The 18,990-nt window shown below is 39.0% G+C and overlaps 1 protein-coding gene across 13 annotated transcripts in view; it reads right to left on the reverse strand.

Annotated features, from left to right (window-relative positions):
• The window catches only part of KMT2C (lysine methyltransferase 2C), a 216,032-nt gene extending 197,363 nt beyond the window's left edge, over positions 1–18,669 (reverse strand). For 12 of the 13 annotated variants that reach the window (XR_003795262.1, XM_029233804.1, XM_029233802.1 and 9 more), the window contains exon 1: positions 18,523–18,605. Coding sequence is in view for 12 of the 13 variants with exons in the window: in XM_029233804.1 (XP_029089637.1) it covers positions 18,523–18,568 (46 nt within the window). In the remaining variant the exon portion in view is untranslated. Of the gene's footprint in view, positions 1–18,522 lie in introns of all 13 variants that reach the window. The other variant, XM_029233798.1, reaches the window with a different exon arrangement.
• Positions 18,670–18,990: the final 321 nt, after the last annotated feature.

Consider the following 18,990-nt stretch of genomic DNA (forward strand, 5'->3'; position numbering starts at 1 on the left):
ACACTCATTAATATCAGGATAGTCACCACTTTCAGAGGGCATGTAAAGACTTTAAAATGTAAGCAACTATAAATAAATTACACAAAAATGTCTAACAGTGGTTCCCTAGAAGCTAACACTTTTACAGCTAACTTATTCTCTTTATACTTACCCATAGTTTCATAAATTTTCACAAATATACATTACTATTATACTTTTAATATGATTTTTTAATGTAAGCACAAAAGAATTAAGAAAAAGACTCCGATACTTATCAAGACCTCAAAACCACAGTGACATTAATTAGGATACTAATTGTCAAAATTCAACTGCTCTCTGGATATTTTATTTAGTTAAAAATATTTCCTTTAGTTTTTCTATATGACTTCTTAAAAATGTGTTTTTAATGGATACTCATTTTTCACAACTAATAAAAGAAACTAAATAAACCCAACAAATTACAATATACATCTTCACCATATAATAATGGATATTTATAGCAATGTTAATCTTCTTCTGAGCCTTATCTTTATTTAGGCCTAAAAATCCAATGCAAATAATATTTAAAGAGATATTAAAGAGACATCTTCATGGCTAACATTTAGTAAGTGCTTACTATGTCCTAGGCAATGTTGTAGGTGGTTAAACGCATTAACTCATTTAAACTTCACAACAACCTTATGAAGACGGCTGCCTGGCCTAGGACTTTACACAAGCTAATGAGTTAGTCTGCTACTGTTTCATGGATGCTGGCAGAAGACACAAGACTCCTGGATCAAAGACAAAAGGACTGTATTACTCACTGCACAGCAAGCAGCAGAAGCATGAGGATACTGTTGTCAGTTCCCTTCTGGCCCCCAAGTGTCACGGGGGCAAAACCATGGGCCCAAATGGACTCCTGCCCTCTCAGTGAACTGTATTACAAGGAACAAAGAGTGTGGGAAACCACTGCTTTTATAGTAAAAGCATTAAACAACCTGCTCTTTGTCCCAGAGGGAGACACGACCTCATTCTTCAAGGTTGCTCACTGCAAACACAACCCTGAGAAAAGGCCCAGGTAAGGAGTGGTCAAGGCCTTCCATTGCTGGCATACACAAGATGTGTCAGGTGCAAGGGACCCATGGCGGAGTATCCCCAAAACACAGCTACTATCATCATCTCCATTTTACAGATGAGGAGGCAAGGTAAGAGGTCAAGGAACTTTGCTCAAAAACACAATAAGCAGAGAGGAGTTTGGATTCAAACACAGGCAGTGTGGCTCCAGAACCTCAACTACCACTAATCACTACTACGTTGAGTGTGAGCTGGAGCAAAGAAATTGAAGAAATCAAAATAATTGCAGAACTGAAAACAAGAGGATCACATGAAGCAACAATAACTCTGAAGACAATGTTGGGATGTGGTGGATGCACTGGAGAAAACAGAAGAACCTAAAACAGTGAAGATGATGAAAGAAGATTAGTCAAAGAAAAAGAATAACACATACAACAAATATGCATAATTACTACTACTTAACAAGGAAAATAGACTGAATGGAAAAAAATATTCAAAGGTTGTACGGAAAAAACCATTCTTGAAACGAAGGATGGATTCTACACATCAATGCAGCTCAACCAAAGCAGAAGAAAAAATAAGCTGCCCCAGCTCTTAACAAAGGAAGCAGATAAAATGTTAAGAAGCAAGCGGAGGACCTCCAAACAGAATCTATAACCATGACCTGCACAGTGCCCCCTTGGCACCACTTCATGCCTCTCTGCCACTGAAGCCATCATGCCGCTCCTATTCCTAACTCTAGGTGTGAACTCTGACTATGGTACTTGGATACCAGAGATTGGTTTACTTTTGAAACAGACTGGGTCAGCAACTGACATATGATAAAAACTGGTCCTCCAATTCTGTTTAGCTGATACAGAGTCACGCTCCCTCTCCAGGGATATGGACAAGAAATCATGTGGTACCCAAGTTTGCAGGCAACCATCTTCCATCAAGGGGAACCAGCCACAGGATGCAGCTGACTAAAAAAAAGGCAGAGAGATACAATGAACCAGGAATTTTGTGACAATAGTGAGGCTGACTTAGGCCAACTCAAACCCATCTGATCTCTGAACATGACAGTACATGACCCATAGATTTCATTCTTTCTTTGAATTCGAATTATTTTACTTTTTTTTTAATTTTTACTTTTTTTATTTTTGGCTGTGTTGGGTCTTGGTTGCTGCGGGCAGGCCTTCTCTAGTTAAAGCGAGTGGGGGCTACACTTTGTTGTGGTGTGCGGGCTTCTCACTGCAGTGGCTTCCTCTGTTGCACAGCAGGGGCTCTAGGCATGTGGGCTTCAGTAGCTGTGGCTTGCAGGCTCAGTAGTTGTGCCTTGCAGATTCTAGAGCGCAGGCTCAGTAGTTGCAGCGCACGGGTTTAGTTGCTCCACGGCATGTGGGATCTTCACAGACAAGGGCTTGAACCTGTGTCCCCTGCACTGGCTGGCAGATTCTTAACCACTGTGCCACCAGGGAAGCCCCGAGTTATTTTACTTTTAATAACAATATCCTGGCTGGTAGACTCTAATAAATGGATATCAACTTTCATACACGACCCAAGGAAACAAAACAGACTATACATTCTATTCAAGTGTCGCCCAAAATTTACATAAACTAGAACATATTAGAATGCAGAGAAAAGAATCCTGCAGCCTGTGGAAGAAAAACCACATTCAAAGAAAGATAGACAAGATGAAAAGGCAGAGGGCTATGTACCAGATGAAGGAACAAGATAAAACCCCAGGAAAACAACTAAATGAAGTGGAGATAGGCAACCTTCCAAAAAAAGAATTCAGAATAATGATAGTGAAGATGATCCAGGACCTCGGAAAACGAATGGAGGCAAAGATCGAGAAGATGCAAGAAATGTTTAACAAAGACCTAGAAGAATTAAATAACAAACAGAGATGAACAATATAATAACTGAAATGAAAAATACACTAGAAGGAATCAATAGCAGAATAACTGAGGCAGAAGAACGGATAAGTGACCTGGAAGACAGAATTGTGGAATTCATGGCTGCGGAACAGAATAAAGAAAAAAGAATTGAAGACAGCCTAAGAGACTTCTGGGACAACATTAAACGTAGCAACATTCGCATTATACGGGTCCCAAAAGGAGAAGAGAGAAAAAAAAGGACTTGAGAAAATATTTGAAGAGATTATAGTTGAAAACTTCCCTAACATGGGAAAGGAAATAGCCACCCAAGTCCAGGAAGCACAGAGTCCCATACAGGATAAACCCAAGGAGAAACACGCCAAGACCCATAGGAATCAAACTGGCAAAAATTAAAGAAAAAGAAAAATTACTGAAAGCAGAAAGGGAAAAACAACAAATAATATACAAGGGAACTCCCATAAGGTTAACAGCTGATTTCTCAGCAGAAAATACTACAAGCCAGAAGGGAGTGGCATGACATATTTAAAGTGATGAAAGGGAAGAACCTACAACCAAGATACTCTACCCAGAAAGGATCTCATTCAGATGTGATGGAGAAATCAAAAGCTTTACAGACAAGCAAAAGAATTCAGCACCACCAAACCAGCTCTACAACAAATGCTAAAGGAACTTTTCTAAGTGAGAAACACAAGAGAAGAAAAGGACCTACTAAAACAAACCCAAAACATTTAAGAAAATGGTAATAGAAACATACATATCAATAATTACTGTAAATGTGAACGGATTAAACGCTCCAACCAAAAGACACAGGCTCACTGAATGGATACAAGAACAAGACCCATATATATGCTATCTACAAGCAACCGACTTCAGACCTAGGGACACATACAGACTGAAAGTGAGGGGGATGGAAAAAGATATTCCATGCAAATGGGAGTCAAAAGAAAGCTGGAGTAGCTATACTCATATCAGATAAAATGGACTTTAAAATAAAGACTGTTACAAGAGACAAGAAAGGATACTACATAATGATCAAGGGATCAATCCAAGAAGAAGATACAACAATTATAAATATATATGCTCCCAACATAGGAGCATCTCAATACACAAGGAAACTGCTAACAGTTATAAAAAAGGCAATCAACAATAACACAATAATAGTGGGGGACTTTAACACCTCACTTACACCAATGGACAGATCATCCAAACAGAAAATTACTATGGAAACAGAAGCTTTAAATGACACAACAGGCCAGATAGATTTAATTAATATTTATAGGACATTCCATCCAAAAACAGCAGATTACACTTCCTTCTCAAGTGCACAAAGAACATTCTCCAGGACAGACCACATCTTGGGTCACAAATCAAGCCTCAGTAAATTTAAGAAAACTGAAATCATATCAAGCATCTTTTCTGACCACAACGCTATGAGATTAGAAATCAATTACAGGGGAAAAAACGTAAAAAACAGAAACACATGGAGGCTAAACAATACGTTACAAAATAACCAAGAGATCACTGAAGAAATCAAAGAGGGGCTTCCCCGGTGGCGCAATGGTTGAGAGTCCGCCTGCCAATGCAGAGGACACGGGTTCGTGCCCCGGTCCGGGAAGATCCCATGTGCCGCGGAGCGGCTGGGCCCATGAGCCATGGCTGCTGAGCCTGCGCATCCGGAGCCTGTGCTCCGCAACAGGAGAGACCACAATGGTGAGAGGCCTGCGTACTGCAAAAAAAAAAAAGAAATCAAAGAGGAAATTGAAAAATACCTAGAGACAAATGACAATGAAAACATGACGATCCAAGACCTATGGGATGCAGCAAAAGCAGTTCTAAGAGGGAATTTTACAGCACTACAAGCCTACCTCAAGAAACAAAAAAACTCTCAAATAAACAATCTAAACTTACACCTAAAGGAACTAGAGAAAGAAGAACAAACAAAACCCACAGTAGAAGGAAAGAAATCATAAAGATCAGAGCAGAAATAAATGAAATAGAAACAAAGAAAACAATAGCAAAGATCAAAAATACTAAAAGCTGGTTCTTTGAGAAGATAAACAAAATTGATAAACCATTAGCCAGACTCATCAAGAAAAAGAAGGAGAGGACTCAAATCAATAAAATTAGAAATAACAAATAAGTTACAACAGAAACTGCAGAAATACAAAGCATCCTAAGAGACTACTACAAGCAACTCTATGTCAATAAAATGGACAACCTGGAAGAAATGGACAAATTCTTAGAAAGGTATAACCTTCCAAGACTGAACCAGGAAGAAATAGAAAATATGAACAGACCAATCACAAAAAATGAAATTGAAACTGTGATTAAAAATCTTCAAACAAGCAGAAGTCCAGGACCAGACGGCTTCACAGGTGAATTCTATCAAACATTTAGAGAAGAGCTAATACCCATCCTTCTCAAACTCTTCCAAAAAATTGCAGAGGAAGGAACACTCCCAAACTCATTCTATGAGGGCACCATCACCCTGATACCAAAACCAGACAAAGATACTCCAAAAAAAGAAAATTACAGACCAATATCACTGATGAATATAGATGCAAAAATCCTCAACAAAATACTAGCAAACAGAATCCAGCAACACATTAAGAGGCTCATACACCATGATAAAGTGGGATTTATCTCAGGGGTGCAACGTTTCTTCAATATATGCAAATCAATCAATGTGATAACCCATATTAACAGACTGAAGAATAAAAACCATATGATCATCTCAGCAGGTGCAGAAAAAGCTTTTGACAAAATTCAACACCCATTTATGATAAAAACTCTCCAGAAAGGGGGCATAGAGGGAACCTACCTCAACATAATAAAGGCCATATACAACAAACCAACAGCAAACATCATTCCCAATGGTGAAAAACTGAAAGCATTTCATCTAAGATCAGGAAAAAGACAAAGATGTCCACTCTCACCACTATTATTCAACATAGTTTTGGAAGTCCTAGCCACAGCAATCAGAGAAGAAAAAGAAATAAAAGGAATACAATTAGGAAAAGAAGAAGTAAAACTGTCACTATTTGCAGATGACATGATACTATACATAGAGAATCCTAAAGATGCCACCAGAAAACTAATAGAGCTAATCAATGAATTTGGTAAAGTTGCAGGATACAAAATTAATGCACAGAAATCTCTTGCATTTCTATACACTAATGATGAAAAATCTGAAAGAGAAATCAAGGAAACACTCCCATTTACCATTGCAACAAAAAGAATAAAACACCTAGGAATAAACCTACAAAGGGAGACAAAAGACCCAGATGCAGAAAACTATAAGACACTGATGAAAGAAATTAAAGATGACACCAACAGATCCAGAGATATACTGTGTTCTTGGATTGGAAGAATCAATATTGTGAAAATGATTATACTACGCAAAGCAATCTACAGATTCAGTGCAATCCCTATCAAATTACCAATGGCATTTTTTACAGAACTAGAACAAAAAAATCTTAAAATTTGTGTGGAGACACAAAAGACCCCGAATAGGCAAAGCAGTCTTGAGGGGAAAAAACGGAGCTGGAGGAATCAGACTGCCTGACTTCAGACTATACTACAAAGCTACAGTAATCAAGACAATATGGTACTGGCACTAAAACAGTGATACAGATCAATGGAACAGGATAGAAAGCCCAGAGATAAACCCATGCACCTATGGTCAACTAATCTATGACAAAGGAGGTAAGTATATACAATGGAGAAAAGACAGTCTCTTCAATAAGTGGTGCTGGGAAAACTGGACAGCTACATGTAAAGGAATGAAATTAGAACACTCCCTAACACCATACACAAAAATAAACTCAAAATGGATTAGAGACCTAAATGTAAGAACAGACACTATAAAACTCTTAGAGGAAAACATAGGAAGAACACTCTTTGACATAAATCACAGCAAGATCTTTTTTGATCCACCTCCTAGAGTAATGGAAATAAAAACAAAAATAAACAAATGGGACCTACTGAAACTTAAAAGCTTTTGCAAAGCAAAGGAAACTACAAACAAGATGAAAAGACAGGGCTTCCCTGGTGGCGCAGTGGTTGAGAGTCCGCCTGCCGATGCAGGGGACACGGGTTCATGCCCCAGTCCAGGAGGATCCCACATGCCACGGAGTGGCTGGGTCCGTGAGCCATGGTCGGTGAGCCTGCGCGTCCAGAGCCTGTGCTCTGCAGCGGGAGAGGCCACAACAGTGAGAGGCCCACATACCACAAAAAAAAAGAAGATGAAAAGACAACCCTCAGAATGGGAGAAAATATTTGCAAACGAATCAACAGACAAAGGATTAATCTCCAAAATATTTAAACAGCTCATGCAGCTCAATATTAAAAAAACAAATAACCCAATCCAAAAATGGGCAGAAGACCTAAATAGACATTTCTCCAAAGAACACATACAGATGGCCAAGAAGCACATGAAAAGCTGCTCAGCATCACTAATCATCACAGAAATGCAAATCAAAACTACAATGAGGTATCACCTCACACCAGTTAGAATGAGCATCATCAGAAAATCTACAAACTACAAATGCTGGAGAGGGTGTAGAGGAAAGGGAATCCTCTTGCACTATTGGTGAGAATGTAAATTGATACAGCCACTATGGAGAACAGTATAGAGGGTCCTTAAAAAACTCAAAATAGAACTACCATATGACCCAGCAATCCCACTACTGGGCATATACCCAGAGAAAACCATAATTCAAAAAGTCACATGCACCCCAATGTTCTTTGCAGCACTATTTACAATAGCCAGGTCATGGAAGCAACCTAAATGCCCATCGACAGATGAATGGATAAAGAAGATGTGGTACATATATACAATGGAATATTACTCACCCATAAAAAGGAACGAAATTGGGTCATTTGTAGAGACATGGATGGATCCAGAGACTGTCATACAGAGTGAAGTAAGTCAGAAAGAGAAAAACACGTATCGTATGTTAACCCATATATGTCGAACCTAGAAAAATGGTACAGATGAACCAGTCTGCAGGGAGGAAACTGAGACACAGATGTACAGAACAAACCTATGGACACCAAGGGGGGATGGGGGGGGGGATGAATTGGAGATTGGGATTGACATGTATACACTAATATGTATAAAATGGATAACTAATCCATTCAAAAAAAAAAAGAATGCAGAGAAAACTCCAGAGAACATCTACTTCTCTAACAGCAGACTAGGTAATTTGAAACAACCCTCCCACTGAAGACAAGAAAACTGAGTAAAATATTTTTGAAAGTAAAAATGTCCTAAAAGCATCAAAAAACTAACAAGGTTGTAAAGAATTATTAAAGGAAGGTGAGCCTGATATTCAGGGCTGCATTTCCCATGGGGGTGTTGGCTGCTCGGGAAAAGGCAACCAAGAGCACGCACTGTGACTTTCAACAGACTCATCGATAGTCCTAGAAGTCTACAACCATCCAGGGAATGGGAACTCAAGATGGCAGGAACCCCTAAGTTGTGGACATCAACAGGAAAAATGAACCAGAAATCAATCTCTGCAAGGAGTGCTGCACAGCTTTGAGTTACACGCTTGGAACAGAAAATAGAGACATGAAACTGAACTGAGGTGCTCCTAAAATACTAGTGCCCCTAGGTACCAGTAAAAAAAAAAAAAAAAAAAAAAAAAAATCAAAGAAAAACTATCTTTTGGGGAAAAACATCATCAATCTATTTCTACAAATAAATTGTCCAGCACACAAGCATACATAATCAGTTACATGAGGAGACAGGATGACATGAGCAAGAATGAGCAGAAACAACTGAAATGAAACAACTCCAGATACTGCAATAATCAAACAAAAATTTTAAACCAACTGTATTTACCACGTTGAAGGTAATAAAATCAGAGCATTAAAATTTTCAGGAGGGAACTAAGAACTACAAAAAGTTGCAAACTTGAATAAAGGACTTTTTTTTTTTTTTTTTTTTTTTTTTTGCTGTACGCAGGCCTCTCAGTGTTGTGGCCTCTCCCGTTGCGGAGCACAGGCTCCGGATGCGCAGGCCCAGCGGCCATGGCTCACGGGCCCAGCCGCTCCGCGGCATGTGGGATCTTCCCGGACCGGGGCACAAACCCGTGTCCCCTGCATCGGCAGGCAGACTCTCAACCACTGAGCCACCAGGGAAGCCCAGAACTTTTAAAACATAATAAATGGACTCAATTGTTATGTTTAACAAGCGATTACATGGTTAAAAGGGGATAAGAAAACTGTAAGATCTATCTAGAATGATCTGTTTAGAACAAAGGACAGAGGAACAAAAGTATTAAAAAAATTTAAAAGAGAGGATAAATGATAACAAACACAGTGAAACAGTCTAATGAACATTTAGTTAGAAGAAACAAAGAATGATACAAAAGCAATAGTTGAATATATAATAGCTGAGAATTTTCCAAAGCTGATGAATACGTCAAGAAACCTCAAATTCCAAAATGTAGAAAGTATACAAAACCAACGAAATATAATAAAATTAGAAATGAATAACAAAAATCAAGGAGAAAATCCACACAATTGGAAACTTTTTAAACTCTCTTAAAACAGCTCAGAAGTCAAAGAGGAGACCAAAACTACAATTAAAATACATTTAGAAAATAAGGATAATAAAAATAATATCGAAACCTAGGGAAAACACCAGGAATCATGTTAAAACAAAATCCAGCCTTAAACACCTTTTTTTTTGGTTTCAGTAATTAATAAAAACCAATTAAACATTTACTCCATAAGTTGGAAACAACATACACAAAAGTTTCTACAACTGATATGATACAAATAAGTTTAAACAAACATACAAATATTGATATAAATCATGTTTTTATATATTAGTTATATACAACTGGAAGACAGGTGTTTTTTGGTTTGTTTTTTTAATGTATCATTTATAATAGCTCCCCTTCTCAGGGCTTTTAGTGAGAAGTTTTGCCTCCAGATCTGCTAAACTCATTCAGAAATAAAGAAGGATTAAATATCATGTCTAGACTTTCAGGTAAAACACAGTATCAGTTAAAAATGTCTCCACATAGAATTAAGGTACAGACACTTCGGGCTATGCAAAAACTCTAGAGAAATAGGCTTAGTGAAGTCTAATGATCAAGGCAGAACTTCTGAAAAGGGAGTTGAGGGTGGGTATTCACAAAGCGAAGAGTTGAGGTAATTCTTTAAAAAAGACCTGGATAATTGAGAGAGTGGTCTATACAGAGTGAAAGCCAAGACACGAGCATGCACCCAGTTTGATTGTGTTCTTCCTTTGTGAGAAATGAGGTACCCTGGGCAAGACTGAAGTCTAGTATGAACTAAGACTGCTGGATAAAACTGTTAACGATACAGTCTGAAGGTGTCATTTAACCTTGTGTTAATTAAAATATGGAAGGAAGGGGCTTCCCTAGTGGCGCAGTGGTTCGGAGTCCGCCTGCCAATGCAGGGGACACGGGTTCGTGCCCCGGTCCGGGAAGATCACACATGCCGCGGAGCAGCTGGGCCCGTGAGCCGTGGCCGCTGAGCCTGTGCGTCCGGAGCCTGTGCTCCACAACGGGAGAGGCCACAACAGTGAGAGGCCCACGTACCGCACAAAAAAATAATAATAAAAATAAAATAAAATAAAATATGGAAGGAAGGATTCAAACAAATGCTCACCGACTCTAGACTCTTAAGAATGGAACTGATGTACCAGGGACAATCTGGGGAAAGTTCCCTCCGGTGGGACTTTGAAAAGTCTATAGCCTAGAAAAACTAAGTCAAAATTCTAATAAAAAATGTAAAGTTGGCCAGAGAGAAGAACAGTAGTTACCACGGGGTGGGGAAAATGAGGAGCTGTTGGTCAAAGGGTACAAACTTGCAGTTTTATAGAATGAATATGTCTGGAGATCTAATGTACCAACATGATGACTATAGTTAATAATACCGTAATACTTGAATACTGAAAATTTGTTCAGATTAAAAAAAAAAGCAGAAGCTTTCAGACACAGCAGACATCATAACAAGTTAAGTTCTCAGGGATAAAGAGAAACACTACATAATAATAAAAGGGTCAATTCTCCAACAACACATAAAAGTCCTTAACACATACATATGCACCTAACAACAGAGTGTCAAAATACATGAGGCAAAAACTGATAGAACTACAAGGACAAATATATAAATCCACTATTATATATGGGGATGTTAATAGCCACCTATCAAAAACAGATCCAGCAGACAGAAAATCTGTAACGACATAGTTGAACTCAACACCACCATCAATCAACTGGATATAATGGACATCTTTAGACTACTTCATCCAACAGTAGCAGAATACACATTCTTCTCCAGGTCAGATGGAACATTTACCAACAGACCAAATAAATTTGTTTCTGTGCCTTGAGACAAATTTAAAATAATAAAAATCATACAATGTCTGCTCTCAGACCACAATGGGAATAAGGGAAATTCATAGCACTGAATGCATATATAACAAACAAGGGGGGCTTCCCTGGTGGCGCAGTGGTTAAGAATACGCCTGCCAATGCAGGGGACACGGGTTCGATCCCTGGTCCGGGAAGATCCCACATGCCGCAGAGCAACTAAGCCTGTGTGCCACAACTACTGAGCCTGTGCTCTAGAGCCTGTGAGCCACAACTACTGAGCCTGCATGCCGCAACTACTGAAGCCCACGTGCCTAGAGCCCATGCTCCACAACAAGAGAAGCCACTGCAATGAGAAGCCTGTGCACCACAATGAAGAGCAGCTCCCACTCACCGCAACTAGAGAAAGCTCGCACACAGCAATGAAGACCCAACACAGCCAAAAATAAATAAATAATTTTTTTTAAAAAAAGAAAGAAGAATCTAAACTCAATAAACTAAGCTTCCACTTTAGGAAACAGCCTTGTCAACAGATGGTGCTGGAACAAATGGACATCCAAGCACACACAAAAAAAGAATCTAGACACAAACCTTACACTCTTCACAAAAATTAACTCAAAATGGATCACAGGGGCTTCCCTGGTGGCGCAGTGGTTGAGAGTCCGCCTGCCAATGCAGGGGACAGGGGTTCATGCCCCGGTCCGGGAAGATCCCACATGCCGCGGAGCAGCTGGGCCCGTGAGCCATGGCCGCTGAGCCTGCACGTCTGGAGCCCATGCTCTGCAATGGGAGAGGCCGCAACAGTGAGAGGCCCACGTACCGCAAAAAAAAAAGGATCACAGAATGTGAAATGTAAAACTCCTAGAAGATAACACAGGAGAAAATCTAGATGACCTTGGGTTTGGCAATGGCTTTTTAGATACAACACCAAAAGCATGATACATGAGAGAAATAATTGATACACTAGATAGACTTCATTAAAATTTAAAATTTCTGCTCTGCAGAAAACATTGCCAAGAGATACATAAAGACAAGCCACAGACTAGAAGAAAATATTTGCAAAAGATGTATCTGGTAAAGGACTCTTATCCAGATTATATGAAGAACTCTTAAAACTCTAAGAAAATGAACAACCTGATTAAAAAATGAGTCAAAGAATTTAACAGAGTAGTGGAAGAAGATATACAGATGGAAAATAAGCATATAAAAAGGTATCCCTCATCATATGTTATCAGGGAAGTGTAAACTAAAACAATGAGATACTATTAAACACCTATCAGAATGGCCAAAATCCAGAACACTGACAACTCCAAATGCTGGTGAGGCTGTGAAGCAACGGGAACTCTCATTCATGGCTGGTGGGAATGCAAAATGGTACATCTACTTTGGAAAATGGTTTGGCCAGTTTCTCACAAAACTAAACATACTCTCACCATATGACCCAGCAATCATGCTCCTTGGTATTTACCCAAAGGAGCTGAAAACTTATGTCCACACAAAACTCTGCACACAAATGTTTATAGCAGCTTTATCCATAATTGCAAAAACCTAGAAGCAACCAAGGTGTCCTTTAGTAGGTGAACAGATAAACTGCTGTATATACATACAACAGAATATTTTTCAGCAATAAAAAGAAATGAGTTTTCAAGCCATGAAAAGAACCGTAAATGTATATTACTAAGTGAAATGAGCCAATGTGAAAAGGCTACATATGGTATGATTCCAATTATATTACATTTTGGAAAAGACAAAACTATGGAGACAGAAAAAAGAACAATGGTTGCCAGGGCTTAGAGGGGAGGAAAGGAAAGAATGAAAGATTTTCAGGGCAGTGAAAGTATCTGTATGATACTATATTGATTGATACATGTCATTATACATTCTTCCCAAACCTACAGAATGTATACCACCAAGAGTGAACCCTAATGTAAACTATGGACTTAAGGTGAAAATACTGTGTCACTGTAGTTTCATCAATCATAACAGATGCACCAATGCTGGTGGGAGTGCTGATAAATGGGAGGCTATGCGTGTGTAGGGGCAGGAGGTAAATGGAGAATATCTGTGCCTTCCACTCAATTTTGCTGTGAACCTGTAACTGTTCTAAAAACTAAAGTCTAGGGCTTCCCTGGTGGCACAGTGGTTGAGAGTACGCCTGCCGATGCAGGGGACACGGGTTCGTGCCCTGGTCCGGGAAGATCTCACATGCCGCGGAGCAGCTGGGCCCGTGAGCCATGGCCGCTGAGCCTGCGCGTCCGGAGCCTGTGCTCCACAACCACAACAGTGAGAGGCCCGCGTACCGCAAAAAAAAAAAAAAAAAAAAACCAAACTAAAGTCTATTTAAAAAATTATGCTAGTGGTTACCTGAAAGTATGAATGTGAACTGATATTTCTAAGCATGTATATACAGCCTCACATCTATATAATTACTAGTATATCACTAGAATGGACTAACATAACTAATTCTCAACAGAAACAATATGATATGCATCCCTACAGCCTAGACTTTGATCTCTCATACTATTATCCACTAAAAAGAACTAGTAGTCTTACAGAGTAGGCGATTTCATATCCTGAGGCAGAGTATTAAAGATGGGCCTGAAAAATATTCTTGCCAACGAGCAATAGCTTTGAAACATTTTGAGATATTAAAAAGGATTAAGAAGCCAGCCAAAAAGGGGCTCCCACTAGCCACACAATGACAACTTCAGTTTAAAAAAAAAAGGTTTAATTATAATTAGCTAAATCATAATTAACCAATTATAATTAACTAAAACAAGTTTGCAAAGCCCTGATTATATAATGACTCTCAAAGAAAAGTGGAATTTCTCTCCTCAAGTAACTAGCACTTCATCCAAGTTGATTTTATTCATAAAGAAAAATGGACACAGAACTGGCAACAGTTGCACCACCTCCAAAAGAGAGGATTTTTCTTACCATAAAAACTTGTGAGAATTCTTGCTACTTTCCCAATGACCACTTGTAGGATACTCATTCCCGTCACTTACCCTCACCCCACACACACACCTTAAAAGAGTACTCATTTTAATTAATAATTACTACAAATCGTTAAAGAAATGTGTCAAGGCACACAATTCACAGAGTAAGAGACCTTCCAATAAATCCTGGGCCTGGAGATGTGCAGAGATGTCAAAGTCTTGCAGTCAACTGGAATGTGCTTTTAAATTGATTAGAAATTTACGAAACTCTTTCTTCTCTTTGATTGCAGGTTGGTAATTTTAACAATTGTTCTTTATCCTTTTCTTTACTATTCTCCTTGCCCTATGTGTTCACTAAAGGAACTGGACAAAGGTCTTTCCAAGCACAATGACAGAGCAAAGACTAACACAATTGGCTTTATTTAACTTTCATACGGAAGGACAGGATAAATATAAATATAAATATATATATATATATACACACACACGGCATCAATGCCTATCATATGCCTGGAAGTATTCTGGGCACTGGGAATAGATCAATGAACAAGACAAATCCCTGACCTCATGAAGTTTATGTTTTAGTATGAAAGGCACACAAACAAATATGAATTATAATGTCATATCTGTTAAATACTAGGAGGAGAAGTAAAGCAGGAGAAGAGGATAGAGCACGACAAGTGCTGCTTTTCGACAGGCTGGTCAGGAAAGGCCTCTCCAACAAGACAGCACTGGGTAGAAATTTGACTGACGTACAGCAAAAAGTTCCATGAGTATCTGGGAGAAAGGCGTTCCAAGCAAAGAAGACAAAAAGTTCAAGTGCCTGAAAAAGGAATATGGCTGGAGCCCAGAGAGCAAGGGGAAGACAGGAGATGTGGCTGGACAGGTAGCCAAGGTCAGTAGAGCTTGAAGATCATATATGGGCTTTAGGTTTTCTTTTAAGTATCCCTGGAGGCCTTGAATAGTTTACAGAAGGGAAATAAAACACTCTTACTTTGGATTTTAATTAAAAGCTCACTCCACTACTACATGAAGAACAAAACTAGAATGGAGTGAGAGTAAAAGCAGCAAGACCAGTTGGGAAGCTCCTGCAGTAGTCCACACAAGCAGTGGTGGTGACTAGTTCTGGAGTGACAGCAGAGGAGGAGATGAGAGGTGACTGAAATCAGGCAGGATTATCAAGGTAAAGCCCAAAGCATTTTCCAACAGGCTCCATATTTCGAGGCTGAACAATCCACGATGTCATTTACTGAGGTGGGAACACTGGACGAATAGAAGGTTTTGGGACAACAGTAAACAGTTCCACAGAAGACACATTAAGTTTGAGACCCTCTTAAGACATCGAAGAGGAGATGTTAAGAAGTAAGCTGAAGATACTGGTTGTGTTCAAAGCAAGAAAAGTGCTGGTAATATAATTTTTAGAGTTACCAGCACATAGATAATATTTAAAGCAACTGAACTAAATGAGACCACCTAATCTGTGAGATGAACAAAAGAGATCAGTGAGATAGGAAAAAGCAAGAGAATGTGGCGTCCTGAAAAAGCCAAATTAAAACAAAAAGTTTTCCTCCTGAAAATGGTTAGCTGTGTGAAAATGACACTGAATACCTCAGGAGGACAGAGACTACAGTGGTTTTGGCAAAATATGAAATCAAAACCAACTCTGGGAGAGCAGGAGGAAGAAAGCCTGACTGGAGTAGGTTCATGAAAACATGGTCAAAAATAAGTAACAACCATAAGTATAGACAATTCTTTCAAGGGCTTTTGCTATAAAGATGAGCAAAGGTGCAATATGGTAGCTAAAAGGGGTAGCTGACCATGAGAAGTTACTTATGTTTAAGAAGGGTGATACTGCAACAAATGCTAATACTAATGGAAATGATTTCACTGAGAGAGAAAATTCTTGATACCAGAAACCAAGGAAAACCGAAGGCGCAAACGGGACAGAATCCAGGACGCAGGTAGAAAAGTTGGCTGTAGATGACCCCAGAGACTTTTCATCCCACTTTAAGTTAGGAAGGTATAATAAAATAGATGGACAGAGACACAAGCAAGAAAGAAGATCTGATTGCGGATGAATGTGGAATTTCTTTCCTGATTGCTTCTATTTATTTTTTCATTGAAATAAGCAAGATCATCAACTGAAAAATGAGGTGTCAGAAGTCTGAAGGGAGAAGAAAAGGTGGTGAAAGAATTATCCCTGATAATGGGAGCGGGAATTCTAAGTAGACTATAATGAGTGAAGGATAGCAATCATGACCCACTTGAGATTTGAGGTCATAAATTTAAAATGCCACCAGTCAGCAAGTTTATGGTTTTCTCCAGCCCTTTTCGCTGCTAAAATGCAGAGTCTGAGTTTTGCTATGAAAGCAAAATAGTGGGAGGATGGCAAAGGAGTTTAGGATGTGTAACGGAACAGCTACAATACTGGATAACGAAATCTGAACTAGAAAAGGAGGCTGACAGACCCCATCAGTAAGATCACTGAGCTGGAGAATTCAGTGTGTCTGAAGAATTTCTGTGGTGCGGATATTAGGAAAAAGTGAGCTAGTGAAAGAAGAGGCATAGTAAGGACAGTTGAAACTGAGACTTTGGAAGTGAAACAGCAAGTGTCCTAGTAAGTGATACAGTGATAAAGGCTAAAGTTTGCCCATAAGAGTGACTGAGGTGGGCTGGAGAAGAGGATTTTGAGGAAATCAAGGAGCTACAAGGTCTGGGTGTTGAATAGATTATTAAAATTGACAATGGGAGAAGGAGAGGAAAATGGAAAGGGACGTGCTAAATCTTCAGAGAACAAGACAGAGTACTCAAGGAGACTTCTGGTAAGTACAACCAAAAGGGACCTGTGGACAGTCTTAGAGCACTGGCTTAAAGGGACTTGCAAGTAATCGTTACACCGCAAATGTCACTTAAAATTACAAAAAACTTTTCACAAGAAAGTAACGGTACAAAGTACAGAAAAAATTTAAATTAAGGGGAAAAGCTATGAAAAATAACTAGTGGAGAACTTATATAAATCCAAGTTTAAAGTAATGTGGTAATGAGGGGCTTCCCTGGTGGCACAGTGGTTAAGAATCTGCCTGCCAGTGCAGGGGACCCAAGTTCGAGCCCTGGTGTGGGAAGATCCCACATGCGGCGGAGCAACTAAGCCCGTGCGCCACAACGACTGAGCCTGCACTCTAGAGCCCACGAGCCACAACTACCGAAGGCCGCATGCCACAACTACTGAAGCCCGCACATCTAGAGTCCAGGCTCGGCAACAAGAGAAGCCACCGCGATGAGAAGCCCGCGCACCGCAATGAACAGTAGCCCCTGCTCACCGAAACTAGAGAAAGCCTGCATGCAGCAACAAAGACCCAACACAGCCAAAAAAAACATAAATAAAATAAATAAATTTATAAAATAAATAATGTGGTAATGAATGTACACCAAAGGGTAAAATGTAGAATTCTGAACTTACAAGCTTCTCTCCTGTCACTCTTCTTAACTAGACTCTATGGGAAAAAGGAATGAGAACTGCAGAACGTTTTGAAGGCTTTTCCAAGAATTACATGGATATAATAGCAACACATCTGACAACCAAAATACTTCATGGAAAATTATATTATAAAAGATACAGCAATTTCTAATTTTCTCTAAAAACTGTATGACATTCTGTAAGCATCAAGGTGGTGACATTCAACATCAGAGAAAAAGCCTATCAACTATGTCTAAACAACAACTGTAAAAATACTGACAATGACAGACCATCGCGCGTAGATATCCTGTGAACACAATATGAAACCTAGTCCCATTGACAGCTCATTAAATCACTAACTTGGTGTAAACTTTGGAAACTACTTTGGGCAACCTATTCTATTTTCCTTTTGCAGATGCAAAACACACATTAGCTTATTTAAGGCACCTAAAAGTCCTGTAGACTAGGAAGTATTTGCTCTGCTCTCACGCAGCATTTCACAGTATCATTTGCTAATGGAACATATTTTTTCCTCACATATATACTAACACAATAAACAAACACTAGATGGTTCATAAGCCAGACATCTCCCATGAGATACCATACGAATGGCCTGGAATTACTGTTTATTCCAGTTTTAATTTTGCTTTAATAAAATATTTCTCTACAGAGATTAAGCAATTTCTACTAAATCAGAGCTTTAGGGGGAAAAAAAGGGAGAAACTCAGTTTTATCACTTTGTCATTACTTATTAAACTACTCTAGCACGTGGAAGTTTTAGAACTCGGTGTATAGACGACGGCTAACTATATAAATTATTCTGTAAATTCTTAAATTTTTAAATTAAGTTTTGAAACCTGTTTCCACAGTATTTTCTGTTTCTGTTGTCTCCAGCCCATCCATGCTGTCCTCATCTTCCACTGTACTTTTTCCTCTACTTCGAGGCCTATGGACAAAGAAATAAACATATAATTAAATGTTACACATTAAATCTTAGAATTATACTCAAAATAAAGCACAAGTTGAAGGTACACAAAATAATTTAGGCAATTTTCCATTTACTTTACCATATCAAATAGTAAATATCACACTTTACAGTCATTTTTCCCACACATTCAGCCCTTCCTTATACCTAAATGTGGGGACAGGCCCATATTAATATGTTTGTGTCATCATAACTCACTTCTGTAAGTATTCTCCAGGCTAGGTTTTCCCCTCTTTTACCAGACCTGAGATCACTCCCTCTGTCTACAGTAGTGGTTTTGTTTTTTTGTTTTTTGTTTTTTTGTTTTTTGGGGGGGTTTTTTGCGGTATGCGGGCCTCTC

Source organism: Monodon monoceros, unplaced genomic scaffold, assembly GCF_005190385.1.
Source record: "Monodon monoceros isolate NGI ecotype Baffin Bay Population unplaced genomic scaffold, NGI_Narwhal_1 Super_Scaffold_2, whole genome shotgun sequence".
NCBI lineage: Eukaryota > Metazoa > Chordata > Mammalia > Artiodactyla > Monodontidae > Monodon > Monodon monoceros.